Below are 15308 nucleotides of genomic sequence, written 5' to 3' on the forward strand. Positions count from 1 at the left end.
CTCCTGATGTGGACCAATCCTAGAGCACCAGGATTTGCAGGATTTGGTCTAGGACATTTGTGCAGCAGCCAATGGCCCTTTTGCCATGGATTGCCAGACAGAAGTACCACCCAATTCCATGGCAGAGCAAAGCAGTGTTGCTTCCTCCAAGTCTGGCTAAGGCTGCAGAGCCACATAAAAAAAAAAGGAAGGGAACACATGCATCACAAGATAACCTAGCTGAAAGCACAACTTTTAGGTCTTCAGCAGATGCTAATGGCTGGGAGCAGAGAAATACCAGTGGTTGCTGGGTACAGTGCTCTCTATGCTGGGTTTTGCCCATGATAAAACACTTCCTTTTGTGACTCTTTGGAGTACAACAATCCTTGGAGATACAGGAGGAAGCCGTCACCTAAGATGATACAAACTCTTCTGAAGTTTTATAAAACTGAAGTTAAATCCTACTTCATGACCTGAGTGTATCCAACATCGATTTTCTCCTCTGTTCTCCAAGAAAATAAGAGTTACAAGACTACTAATTGCTGCCTGTATTCTCTAGTGGGAAATAAAGAAAGGCAGCAAGAGCAAGGCTTCTTCTTCTCTTTCCAGGCAGGTATATGGGGACCACAGTGCAAATTAAGTTTTGAGAACTGACTTCTTTGCTGCCTCAAATGGACAGCAGTTGATGTGGGGAAACGAACCTAAAGAAGCTCAGTATAAGCAACACAAAATTAGCTCATATCCACAACCCAGGAATATTGCAAAAATGCCTGATGTACATGAGATTAAAACAGAAACAGATTTAAAGAAGCTGAAGGAAATAGTTCAAAACTCCTCTTCCCTGAGGAAATACAGAGGCAAGTGAAAAATCCACAAATGTTTATGGAGGTGGGCAGAGTTTGGCACATCCACATAGCAGTTAAGAAGCAAGTAGAAGGTTAGCTAAATGTTACTTGTTATTTCAGTTTGAAATCCTTAATTCAGGAACCTGAAGCTCAACCCACCCTGCACACACCATCTGTAAGCTCATGTAAAAGGCATTTCAGCTAATGCACCTCACCTCACACTTGCCATGGGCCAAGAGCACTTGTGCAGCCAGGTCTGCAGCCCAGCTAATGCCTAGGAATGCAGCACCTGGCATAATGCTCCCATGCTGCTGAACCCCTAGTGTGATGGCATCTGGGGATGTTCAAGTATCTCTGTGTTATCCTTACAAGGGCTGTCCTGAGGAGAGGCAGACCCCTGCTCTGTGCATTCCACTTCAGTAATGTATGTGGGCTATAACTTTTCTACCTGCTTTTCCTGCATGACGAAACCTAACTTCTGCTCCTTCCCACAAACTCCTGCAGTAACAGGATTCAACAGGTAAAGAAACACCTTACTCTACAAGCAGTGCTTTCTTTAAGATACCAGCACATTCTTCTGAAACAGAACTGCTTTGCACTTGACTGCAGGTTTCAAATCATTAACAAATGCTTTTGTGCACTCCCAATACAAATGCTTCTAGTCAGAAAGAAGTAGGAGGGGACTCCAATGATCACTACCTAGATGATACTTTCAAAGTGTCCAGAAGAGAAAAGAGAGAAAAACAAAGCAGAAAGCAGAGTGGAAAGGAAAGAAAAATATAAGAGACAGGAGAAAAAAAGACACCAGCTTCATTAAAGATCACACTACTAGCATCATCTGGAGCATGCTTTCAGACACACAGTTATGTCACATGCATATATGTATCCAGTATGTCTCTAGCAGGGAATTAAAATAAGTTATATGGGATTGAAGACAGCCATCTGTTGACTTGGTCTGAGGACTCTCTGTCGCTGTACTACCTGCTGAGGCCAGGAACAGCTGGTGCTTGATCTGTTTCAGTCCTGAAGCCTTTGAAGCTGTGCATGCACATCACAAATCTCAGAGTGTGCAGCTGTCCTAAACCAATAGCTGATAAACACTTTGCAAAGGTCCTGTGTTTGTTATATGTACCATAATGTAAGACGCAGTCAGACGAAGCCAAACTTAAAAGGCTTTACTTTCCTATTTTCTAAACTCCTGTATCTGAAGCACATGTATTGAAACCATTAGCTTCAAAATCCCTTTAGGGACAATACAGAAAAACTAATTGTAAACATTAAGCTTTATACAGAGGATTGTTATGACTTCATGAAAATAGCTGAAAACTATCCCTCTGCTTTAGTAGTCCAGAGAACACTTGCAACATGAGAGAGAGACCTGGGAGCCACAATGCTGGAGTCCACAGTAATTTCCACATAACTACATTTTTAACTGCTGGTTCCCATTACATTAAGCTTCGTAAATCTTTACTATGTTTCCTTTTAGAATTTCACTTAAATGTATCGCTATATTTTTAACTGAATATGAACCCAAATGTACACTCTACGAAGCAGTACCAGGATTTGTCTTCTAGCTTTTGTCAGCTTCACTTTCCATTTTCTATCTACAACACCTAAAATGTCACAGGGAAAACTCTTTTACAAGGAGCAAAATATTTCCTGAGTAATGACCTAGAACAACAAAGCCCAAGAAATTATCACACATATGCCAAAGCAACCAGAAAAAAACTCCCACATTGCTTGTGCACCTGCTCTGAGACAGCAAACTTTTCCTCCTACTACATTGCTTCAGCAGCTTTATTGTACAACAAGCTGAAGAGCTGATCCAACACACCCGCCCCATCTCTAAAATTAGCCGCAGAACTAAAGATGAAATCGGGTGTTGAGTATTTCTTGGCAGATACACACAGCTCTGTAAGTGCCAGTAATGTCTCCTGTGGTATGCACTAAAGCTGGCACAATGGTGCTGTAGATTTCAGAGGAGCTCTTAAAGTTACATGTGTTCATGCTATGAGAATCTTTACTATCTTCAGCTTTTCATGTATCCCTTTACCCAGACACAGTCCATAAAATTACCCTCTATGCTATTTTTATGCATTTTTCCCATTGTTTAGTCATGAGCATCTAAGACTATTTGAAACCATACAAAATAGGTCACATAGAAGTGTTTAGGTAATCAGGCGTAATTTCTTTACCATTCTTAATGCAATAGTAAGAGATTCTCAACTCTCTGAATTTAAATCCATTGACTGACTACTTCAGGAGTTATGTTGCACTTCAACACTTTTCAATAAAACATCTTTGATTTCTTTAAAACCTTTATCTGAAAGCATAATTAAGTACTTCAACAGGACAATATGCTCAATAATTTCAGGGGATAAAAATAAACACTTTTTTGATTAATCGATTCAGAACTTCAGTCCCAAATTTTTGTTAGACAATAAAATCAACTACTTTCACCACTTTACCATATAACCATTTTCAGTTTCATTTCTCTGTTCTCAGTGGTACAGTGCTCCAAAAAACCCAAACAGTATAGTGCATGCTTTCATCTACAGCTTTGATAAACAAAGGCATATGGAAAATTACTTACTGAACACGTCTCCTCGGGGTTTCTGAGGATCCGGCTGGATCCTGTTGTCATCGATAACTCCTTGGGAAGATGTAGTTTCAATGGGAACATGTGAAGGCTCTTCAGTTGTTACCAGAGGAGTTCTTTGTGGAGGTAGTGTAGGTCTTACCATCACAGGCTGAGGAGTTGTCGTAGGTGGAGGCTTCGTCACAGATGTCGTGACCAAGCTTGATGTCACTGGCACATATCTCGTGGTTGGCATGGGTGTCAGTCTAGTCGTTGCCCTGGGTGCAGGTTGAGTTGGTACAGGTGTAGGACGAGTTGTGGGCCCAGGTGTAGGACGAGTTGTTGGCACAGGTGCTGCACCAGTTGTGGGCCCAGGGGTTGGACGAGCTGTGGGCCCAGGTGTTGGCCGAGCCGTCGGCCTGGTGACTGGCCTTTCTGTAACAAAAGCAGGTAAATGCAGTGGTCTGAGGAGCTGTGCCTTCAGCATCAACAATCCTACTCATTATACCACTGCCTCCCTCAGGGAGAGTGTAATTGGCCTTGAATATGTGATATGGACCAGGTGGTTCAATGATAACAAGAGGAGTAACTGCAAAGAGAATCAAAATGGGACCAAAATGGACATCTCAGCCTCCCACTTCAGAACATTAATCTATTTCATTCTGACACAGAGAGTCTTGGATGAATAATTTTTCTTCCTATGAAGGTTTCCATTAGTTAGAAACATACTTTAGCATCAGCACTGCTGAATTATCACATCCCCTTAGGTTGTACTTGGCACTGCAGCAGTTTAGAGATAATTCAGAATGACTGAAGGTCAAGACACTTCCATCCCACCTCCTCCCAAGTATCAAGTCTCTTTCATAGCTGGCAAAACTTACACAAAAGCACTCCTGGTTAAAAAAGCATGGGCAGGAAGCCACAGGTTAAGCAGCCCTTTAAACTGGACAATCAGGAGTGGAAGCAAGTTTAGTAAGACCCCTGATGTTACAACCATTTTGATCACACATGGCCATATACCTTTGGCTTAAGAAAGTTCTTACAGACCTTTCTTTCTAAACATTTCTCCTTGCCAATAAGCAGTAATCATTTCAGAGATTGAACCAAGCCAGCCTTCTTTTACATTCCTCCCTTTGCTAAACACCAGGAAACTAAGTAAATTACATTTTTCAGCCTTCACAAAAATGAGGTGCTTGACTGAGCACCACTTTCAGTCCAGGGACAGTGCCCACAGTACCATTTCCTCCAATGTTTCATAAAGAAAGGACGACAAATTTTAACTTAGTTTCTACAGGAAGACTTTCTGAAGACACAAAACACAAAAATATGTTTTGTTGTTTTCTATTGGTTAATAAGCCTTTTATATCTCACTGGAGATCTTAAAAGGCTCAGTAAGAACTCTAGTCACATATTTTGTGTACAAGTGTTTCAAGTATAACACACAGTTAAAATGAAGAACTACTGTTTGTTAAACAATGAACTGCTTATGATAGCAGGTAAAAAGATTTTCCTTCTGGCCACTTGTTTATTACTATCCCTTTGAATACCCTGCAGTTTTGACATTTATAGTATATTAAAATATAAAACACCCCTTAGGAACTTATCCCATTAACACATAAAAAATTTGCCCACATATACTTGGAAGTACTTAAGGTGTGATAGAACACTTTTTACCATGACAGCTACAGCCAATGGGAAAAAATGGTGCTACTCTTTAAAGAGATCAGTGAGTTACCAAAGACCAGATACACAAAGGAATGCAGGATCAAAAAGATCCAGCAGATGTCACAGAGCTGCATAGTCCTGTGGGACATCAAACATGGGAGAGCTCCAACACTTTATTCTGTACCAAGGGGGTGGCTGCTTCTCCCAGGAGGAAGGTGGCCAAGGGAATTTTCCAACAGCAAATCCTTCCAGAGAAATCCTCCTTCCTGGCTCTTCTCACATCTGGGAAACAGCAGGGAGTGGATGGGGTGAGCTGCTGAAACGGGCCAGTTGTGGAGTGTACATAACAACAGGGCATGAGTAATATGCACTGTTTGATCAGACCTACCCTGCTTTCTCAGTTGTTCTCATACTGAAGCAATCTCTAAAATCAAGCTGTGAACAGGGAGAGGTGAATTTCTTTCTAATTATGAAAATGTCTCAGGGAAAGATATTTTTACTAAGGCATGCTAAGACCTAGAAAACTCCAACTACATTCCCTGGCCACTTATTTAGTATCAAAAATAGGTAAGAGAAACTCAGCCTGATAGTGCTGTACCTTAAAGTTTACAAAATGGGACACAAGCTTTCAGAACCTCTATTTTAAAAGGAGCATTACATACGTATGCAGTTTGTTCCATTGTCTCTGTACCCTTCTTTACACTTGCATTTGTAGGATCCTGGAGTGTTGTAGCAGTGTGAAAAACTACCACACTGATGGTGGCCAAGGGAACATTCATCTATATCTGCAACAGAAAATTTGCATTAAAAAATCATTTATGTCAAAGCAACCTGACTTTCTGCTTATCCCTGTAAATAACCCCAAACATTAATAGCTTTGATTATTAAAAAAAAAACAAAAAACTTTTGCCAGTGGGAAAAGAAAAATAGTCACAAACTAATGTGGTGATGCAAACATCAGGGAAAATAAGGACTACTGGGAACTTAGGTACTGCTCAGCTTTTACCTTAGCATCAGCTTCAGACATGCCATAGATAGACTGCAGCTGAGATCATTGCTGAGTGCAATTTTAACAACCAGGTGACAGAATAAGGAAAAAAAAACAGAGCGTAGGAATATGCATGTTCTTAATCACACAGATATTAAACCATTTTTTCTTCATAAAATTCTTCCTATATTATACATCTATATAGATGTTTCTACATGAAGTAGAAACCGCTGGAAATGTTTCATACAGCATATTTATTGTCAGTGATGCAAGCAAAAATCCCCAAATTCCAGCTCTCTGAATGCAAATTTCTCTGGAAAAAAGTACTGAAGCAAACAGAAAGCAGTGCCTCATTACCTCCACATAATCTTTTTTCAGTGGAAGAATTATAACCACTTGAGACCCTGTGAAACTAAGGCAGAGAGACCTGGGAATACCTTGGTTAAGGGCATACACCAGCTGCATTCCAGTCTCATGTCCAGACAAAATCAGGTTATTTCTCAATTCCTGCCTCTTTCCCACGTGTCTTCAGAAGGAAAGCTGGGCACCCCGGGCTGGGAGGAGCCAGGGTGTGCACATGTTCTTATCTTGGATCTTGGGATATGCTATGGAGCACACCAGTGTTACAGCTTAGACACAGCCTAAGCTCATACACTGCTCCAAGCCTACAACTGCCAGTGACAGTGAAACCAGAGGAAAAAACAGATTTGGAAAGGAATTTCTTGGGTCATGAGCTCTGTTCTCCCCAGCAGCTTCCACACAGGAACCAGTTACAAGAATGCAAGCCAAATATACACCTTGTCTTTTACAGTTTATTTCTATAATCCACCCTTTCTTAAAACATCAATGGAGTGTAAAACAACCTGCCTCCACATTTCAGCCATAATAAACAAACACTCCTCTTTGAGCCATTAATTAAATTATCAAATATGCAGCTCTATTACATGTGAGAAATAGCTTGTTATTACCATGGCATTGGTATTTGCCTCTGATGTACATCAGATCAAAGCCTTTATGACATCTGCAAATGTAGCTTCCAAAAGTATTGACGCAGTGCCTAAATCGGGGGCAGAGAACCCTCCCAGTAGCACATTCATCAATATCTGTGAAAACAAAGGAACTGTATTATTCTTAGTAACAGTTAAAATACAGTGCACACTGTCCAAACAAAACTGGTTTCACTTAATGGAAAGCTAAAGTATTTTTCACAGGGGCCCCTGGTCAGACAGCAGCAACACCTGGGCATTTCTGCTAGCTGTGCCCTCTAGTTCAGCTCTGGGTCACAAGCAGATGCCCAGGGAGCAGCTGATGCTCCCCCACTGCTGCTCTCCCTGCCTGGGGAACTCTCAGATGAGGTCAGGCTGACACACAAAAGCTGCTTGTGCTACCACTTGCTCTGTAGTCCTTGGACACCGAGCTGAGGCTGCTGAGTGCTCAAACAATAATTCTCCACTGAGGTAGAGACCTGCCATGCACGGCTGCTTCTGACGCACGCAGCTCCTCGTGTTTGCTGGTTATCTGCAGGGCACAGTTCAAGCCTTTGCTCTGCAGCTCTATCAGGCTCTTGATCTAGGGGAAAGCAAGATTTTGCTCTCTGTGCAGTTCTTTTCCCAAAAGGAGCACTTCAGCTGACGATGTCAAGAGTGCAAAACAAAGCTGAGTGATTGATGCCCTGCTGCTCTTGTGAAAGGGGCCTGAATAAGGCAGTCTTCCACAGCACAGAAAAAAATGTTACCACAAACCTGCTGGTTAGTTAGGGCAGCTACCTGAGGCAGGGGAGATGGGGCTTCAGCTTCTCTACAAGCTGCATTCCCACAGTGAAAGAAGTGAGTCAAAGCCATGAATTACTGGCCAGATGGGTTGTCCCAAGTAGCTCCTACTGGCACTGTCCCACTCTGCATGAAGAATTAGTGAGGACAGCAGGGATCCAACTCCTGAGCTCCCACACTCCTAGACCACCTAGCTGCTCTCTCTCCATCAAGACCCTTGCTGGAATGGAGCAGTAAAGGCCTCAATGAGAAAGAAAACAAGGCCAATACTGGGCACCTCTTCACATGCCTGAATCTTCCTATAAATCTGTCTCTTGATTTGAATTTATTATTAACATTTTAGGCTTTGAATATGCTAAGCTTTACAAACCCTACCATGTTTCTTACAATTATTTAATCAACAGGTCACAAATTTCTACCCTTTATTGAAGTATTATTTTAAGACTGCAAGTTTAAGACTCTTGATTACTAAGAGCTAGTTGTATTCTTTATTGGTTTTAGGTTGGGTTTTTTAATCTATAAACCACAGCTTCAAAAAGTAGCTCAGTAAGAACAAGATTAGCCACTGAATATACTTCATCATGGCATGGATTATGATCTTTGAAAACCTAATGTACCATATCCTACTTTTTCCTCCATACACATTCCTATTAATTCACATTTTTGCAAATTCACATAAGGCAAAAATTATGTTAAATTATGGCAGCAGTGTCATGCTAGGCAGTTATATGTTCTAGAGATACAGGACAGAACTGTTAATCAATACACCATTCAAAACTGATGCAAAAATATGGAAAAATGTAACAGCTTTCCACTTGTATATAATGAGAGGTAGATGCTCATTGAGAGGAAATCCACTTTTTGATCAGCAGCCACAGATTATATATGAAAATGCTTGTGATTAGTTTCCTGCAGCTCTCAAACAGTAGTGACTGTGGCTTCTCTCAAGTCAATCCACACCTGAACCAAAAGGTGTGGAACTGTTTCCCTTTGCCTGCTATAACATGCTGTGGTTCTTACCTGCTTTCTGTGAAAAGCAGGGCATAGAAGGGTGAACTGAAGTCTCACCTCAGCACCAGGGAGCTGCTCCAAAGGCACATGAGGCACTGTATGGTCAGCACCTAAATGAGTGTCATAGTGTCCACCAAAGAAGCAGAATTGCTTCTTTCTCTTGCTGCAAGTATGACCATATTTCCAACTCAAGCACAAAATAACCTGAGACTAATTAAAAAATAGTATGATTTTTAAGTTTACAAGGCTGCATTTTCAATTTTCTAAATGCACACGCAAAAAGGAAAGAATTAATTTTATAGTGAAAATACATTATTTTCAGCCCTCAAATAATTTCAGAACATTTGAAGCTGAAATGTGTATATGGCTCATTTCATTAAATGAAAATCCCAGTCCAAAAACCTGGCAAAACTGATTTATTGATTCAAGAGTCATTAATCAATTATTCAGCTGTTAAGTCTTCATTTTCACCGAATACTTTGCTGAACTATTTTTTCACTTTGGTGTCATTTAGTTTATATGATTCACCTTTATAGCCAAACTGGTGTCTCTTTACTGATTGTCTGAAAGGAACATTTTAAACAAGAGAATGATCAGCAAGTGTTAAACTAAGAATAGAATAATGCCCAGAGGAATTTCCACCTGTGCTAAAAATAGGCATAGCATTCCCAGCTGTCTTTCAAACTCTCCTCAAATAGGGATTTCATGAGCTGTAGCCAATGCACACTTCAATTTTCTTACCACCACCTACACTTCTATTTGTACTGCAGCATTATTCAGACCCTTCCTGGAGCCAACAACTTTCCCAACAGTGACAAGCTTGTACAAACACGAGGAAAAAGCATAGCCTGAAGAAGGTAGCTTCAATTTTTTGAGGTATTTACTGCAACTCAAACTTGATAGAGAAATAACAGAGAAAGGGTACATGTCACAATCACCTCTTACCAAAAAAGGGGAGAACATTATGTTACGATGTAGGAAGAACAGACATCTCTTGCTGTAACTATTTTCTCTGTATTGTACAAGGCTGCTCTGAAATTCTTTTGGAAATTTTAGAAATAGATTATGAAGTCATTCTGACCATTTAGCACACCCAACTAAAATGTGGGTACACAGCTCTTTGCCTCTCTGGGGGAAAAAAAAAGTGTTTTTTTGTAAACTGCATTGAAGAACTCAAAGAGCTTCATAGGACTGGTTTGAGTGTTAGTCTTTGGCATTAAAGTACACTTCATTTATTTCAAGTATGAAGTTTTCCTGAATAGAAAAATGCATACTTGGAGAACATTGCAAGCATTTTTTCTACCAAATTTCTCTACTTGGTGTATATTTCTTGAATTTGTACTTAAAATCACTCAGCTCACTACGGAATGGCACAAGTATCTTCCAAAGATCTCTCTGCCATAATATGCACAATGGGATTTATCACCAGTTAATCCCTTAAGCATGTAACATAGGTTTTTTTCTCCTGGTTTTTTCATTTTTTTTTCATACACAGATGTGCCAATCATGCACTTTAGAAAGCCACTGACTTGGTGTGGGGCCTGCCCTTCTCATCAGAAAATCTAGTCTGTCCCCTTCACTGCCAACAAATACTTGGTTAGCATGGGTCAGGCACTTGGAGAACCAACTACCCTGTGGACAGCCAAGATACCCAAAAGGATTATTAGGACATCCCCATTTTCTTACATTCTTTCAGTGTTACTGGCTATGGAACTGTAGCACTTCATAGAATATAAAAAATAAAATCACCGAAGCATCATATCCCACTCAGGATGTAGAGTTAATGAGTGGTGAAATCACACGCCATACTGTTCTTCAGACCATAGTAGAGTCTGATTAACCATAAGCACCTTTTCCATGTTCACAAACATGGGAACAAAACATTTCACTTTTATGCTCTCAAAGTTCCTATGTTTATTTTAACCTGGGATTTTCACAATATCTAAGAAAGACAGCACATTCGATTCCACTTATACTGGAGACATGCACAGACTTTCACCTTGCCCCACTATAATGTCAACGATTTTTACAAATTATCCCTCTACCCACTGAGCTAGGCACTACCTTGCTGGCTATGAGGGAAAGTGATCTCATAGTAGTTTAAAATGATCAACAGCAGGAGTGGCAAGGGCCAAGGGCCTGGATACCAAGGAGTCTGTACGGGCTTTAGGCAGACAATGAAACTTTTAGGACAGGAGGAAAACTGGCAATCTCTGACAGGGGGGCACCTGAGCAACAGCCCTACTCCTGTGCTCATCATTAACACCTTTAAACTGCCTGTTCTATGCATTCTAAGTACATCTGGCATACTCTCTTGAACTGCATTCTGTGAAAGGATAAAAGCATTCTGGAGAAAAAAATGAAATGAGATCACCATTTGATCACCTACCAATACACGTCCTGCCGTCAGGCCCAAGCTGCAGCCCAGGGGAAGGACAGCGGCAGCGCACCTCCCCTTTCAGTATGTCACAGCCATACTGACAGTTTGCCATCAGGCAAGACAGGGCATCTGCAGAAAAACAATTTAACATCTCTAGATAATGACTGAAAACTTTGGAGAATTAGACATCACATATTTATGATAAAAGTGGGGAAATGCTTGATGATTTTCACAGGTATCCTTCAAAGAGGAAATACATCTGCTAATAAAATTTTTCTTTCCACAAACTACATCTCTAAGAAAATTAAAAAAAAAAAAAAAGAAAACCACAATTGTAGTAAGTAATATTATTGAATGTAGTCCCCAGCACATAAAGCCTAATATGTACAAAAGACTCTCCTGGACAATACTGCCATTTAAAAATGGGGCATCTCTAATTGAAGGTAATTTCTCTCACCTTCTCTGTCCAGATATTCAAAGTAACTGTTTTTATGGAAGCAAGTAGGAACCCCATCTCCAGAGAGATGGCAGTACAATTTTTATACCAGTCAAACAACCAACATCGGCAGCGTTAAATACTTTATGTTCATAAGGCCATAAGGCAGCAGAAATGCAGGTGTCTTGCTGCAATGAAAACTGCAAGCACTTGTCCTAAAAGGCCAATTTACAATGATTTACAGCACTGAAGAATGCTTTGGGGGAAACTTTCAATAAAACTAATAAAATCAAAACAATTGCTCTTGGTTTTTTCAGCCTAATTTAACTTGTGCAGCTGCCTAATTTCTGGCAAGATTATTCTTTCATTTTGGGACTCATCTTCATTTCATGTAAGTTTTCTGGGGAAGCTCGAGCAGGGATTTTGAGAAGCTGGAAAAGAGCAGGGACCAAGACTGGCCATACTTGAGCAGGTTCCATCTGGCATAAGCATGTAGCCGTTCAGACAGTAGCACTTGTAGCTGCCGTAGGTATTCATACACCGGTGCTTGCACGGCCGCGGCTTTAGTCCACACTCATTCAGATCTGAAATGAAGGGCACAGGGAAGAGGGTGGGAAAAGAAAACACACAAGGCATGCGTGGCAGAACTACCAGTTCAAGCTGCTGGAGAAAGAAGGAAAAATATGGCAATTAGCTTTTTATATGCAGTTCAGCTGACAGCAAGCATCCAAAACATCCTGCATGAAGCGCCGTTTATCCCTCCAGGCAAGCAGTTTATTTGGCTTGGTTTCACAGATATCTTCTCAAAAAGGACAACATTAGCATTATATGAAGTGCCAGCTGTTTCATTAGGCAACACACAAGCTGCCCACATTTTGCCACTATTCATGTTGATGCCACATCCAGGACCAGGCAGCATTTGGAAGAAGAAGGAGGAGAGAGAAAGCAAACATCACTCTGCAATCACTATCAGTGATTCCGATAGCAATTCAGTGATTCACTATCATGCTTCAAAATTAGTGGCAGAGGAAGGCAGGAAAGCTGATGCCAACTTACTTTAAAAAGATCTCACAAAGAAAATGTATTCCTTATAATCTAGAAAATACTAAAAGAAAGTATCAAGGACTATCCATGAGGGCTAGCATTTCAGATTTTCAATTTTATAGAGAATTCATGGCTTGAACTGAAAGTATTTAGTCTACAATTTCCATATTAGCAGACAGAACTTCAAAAGGATGATTTCCTTCAGAATTCTCTTTAAAGAATAGGTGTTAATTTTGTCTGAGTAAACCAGAATAATCTGTTATTCTTATTCTTGTTAGTTATTTGTAAAGCGATGAACAAAGATGACAACAAATAAGAAAATAATTAATATATTCACAAATCCAGCCAGCGAGAACTTAAAAAATGAGTTATCAACTGTCACCTCTAATAATGCACCATGCTGTCTGGAGGTCGTTTGCAGACAGAGAATTGCCATTTTTTCCAGAAGTTTTCAAAGAGCAAGCTCCGAGTACTAAGCACTTATCAAGTGCCACTCAATCCATGTAGCAGAAAAGTATGCCCTGAGGCTCCCATCACACACACACAAACACAAACGCACACAGAGTAGCCATTTCATCAAATGGCAGCTGAGGAGCTGACAGATGCCTCCCGTGGACTAGGGGCGAAGGCTCAGGGTTAGCATGCTGAACCAGGAAGAGAAATACACCTCTGTTACAATGAAGTCAGTAATTCATTGACTGCTTTTCAAAGCAGAAAACTTAACGGGATCTATGTATTAAATGGAATGAAAGAAGTTACATTCACTGTAGAGGTAAACTTAGAGAAAACATTGATTTTAGACAATTATACCTGGAATTTTAGAAGTTGATAGGAAATGATTGGATTTCAAATTTGTCCTGAAATTCTGTAAATCCCCTAGTTTTTGAGAGTAACATTCTACACCTTACCCTTTTCAGGCAAAATATTTTTAAATAGCATTCTAAAACTGAGAAATAAATTCCCTTTCAATTTGACTGGTAAAATGCAGAACCATCAAGATAAAAACACATGTATCATACTACAAGTCACTGATGTAATCCAAACTCAGCTGTAAGGATGTTGCCAGTTATGCCACTGCTGTTCCTGAGAGCTCCCAACAGTGCTAATGCGGATCATAAAACTTGCTGTCTTCTGACCTACTCTGTTTCCACCTTCATGGGATTGAGGAATAGTGAGCACCATGCAGACATGGCCCTCCCCAGAACCCTTCCCTGTACTTCATCTTCCAAGGTCTTGGGAAGAAAAGCATGTTTAAGGACAAGAATACCTCCTGCTCCCTTCTTCTGCAAGAGGGTAGTGCATAAGACATATAGTTATATTATAAGTATATAGTTATATTATAAGTATAGGCCAAATAAAAGTGCAGTAGATGCTTATGCTAAAGGACAAGGTCAAGTTTTCATTGTAAAAACCTTTGTGTGAAAAAAAGCTTTACATAAAAATCTACACAAATAAGCAGATGAAAGCTCACATTTTGAAAGGCAAACTTCTCTTGCCAGAACAACAAAAAAAAAAGAGATGCTTTTTCTTTTTTCTGAAAAATATACCACAAGTAGGCAGTTCCTGACTGACATAGTAACTGCATTAACATATTTATTACACATGCAATGAATTTGTTAAAAAAAGTAATTGTTACATTTAAAAACTCTGTTAGCATTTTATTTCAATTCATAAATGTATCCCCAAAGAACCCAAATTATTGAATATAATGAGGTTTGATGACAACCTTATTTTGAAGTAGGAGAAAAAAGAAGTTCTCTTAGTCAAAAAATGTGTATTCTTCCTCTTTTCTACAAAAAGCACCACTTAGCAAAATAAAGGTAAAACAGAGCTAAGTATAAAATCCTTAACTAGAAGTAGGGAAAGAATATGGAAAAGTAACACTGAAATTAAGTTGACAGGGCAGGATTTTAACAGTGCCTTAAGTTCTAGTGTTTAAATTCCACTGCACTTCAGCTCCTAAGTTTAGATACTCCTGACAACTTAAGAACTCTCGTGCACTTATTTCCAGAGTTATGACAACAGACTCAAAGTTGAAAATAAGAATTTATGACTATTCTTAGTATATCATCCTGCACAGAATATAGATTACATTATGAGCCTTAAAATACTGGATCCTTCTATAGGACTCTGAATTCTACACCACCTCTTGATACAAAGCATTCTTAGTACAGAAATAAATGCTCTGGTACTGACAAATAGACAGCTATAAGTAACATACTATGAGAATAGTATAAGTGCAACTCTGTTTAAAAGTTTAACAAATCCCTTTAATTCCATTGTGGGAATGCCCACTCACTGTCCTGCATTTGAGAATTTCATTGTTCAGCCTTTTAATTTCCAACTGCAGTGCCAATGCAAAACCAGCATTCTTGATTTCAAAGTGACACAAGGCAGCAGAGTGCATAAAAGCAGACTGACTGTTTTGGCCACTGTGGAAAGTAGGTTTATAACAAACATAAGCTGCTGAGCACAAGTATTTTATATCTAAAGAAATGAAACAAAATGTGAGTGCAAGGGAAGGACAAGAGCATTATGCTGGCAAACCAGGACTGCTGGGCTGCATCACATGCGATCTTGGACTGGCTTCAGTGCACACCCAACAACGGGCCA

At 39.9% G+C, this 15308-nt stretch overlaps 1 protein-coding gene across 11 annotated transcripts in view; it reads right to left on the bottom strand.

Moving 5' to 3' along the window:
• Positions 1–15308, bottom strand: part of NPNT (nephronectin) — a 134654-nt gene that overhangs the window by 11724 nt on the left and 107622 nt on the right. For 4 of the 11 annotated variants that reach the window (XM_079305767.1, XM_079305769.1, XM_079305764.1 and 1 more), the window contains 5 exons: positions 12101–12235; positions 11225–11344; positions 7024–7158; positions 5730–5852; positions 3418–3837 (listed from right to left, as the gene is read on the bottom strand). In XM_079305767.1, the coding sequence (XP_079161893.1) occupies positions 3418–3837; positions 5730–5852; positions 7024–7158; positions 11225–11344; positions 12101–12235 (933 nt within the window). The remainder of the gene's footprint in view (positions 1–3417; positions 3838–5729; positions 5853–7023; positions 7159–11224; positions 11345–12100; positions 12236–15308) is intronic. The other 7 variants (XM_079305772.1, XM_079305770.1, XM_079305768.1 and 4 more) reach the window with 4 other exon arrangements.

This window comes from Erithacus rubecula (assembly GCF_903797595.1).
Source record: "Erithacus rubecula genome assembly, chromosome: 5".
In the NCBI taxonomy this organism is placed as follows: Eukaryota; Metazoa; Chordata; class Aves; order Passeriformes; family Muscicapidae; genus Erithacus; species Erithacus rubecula.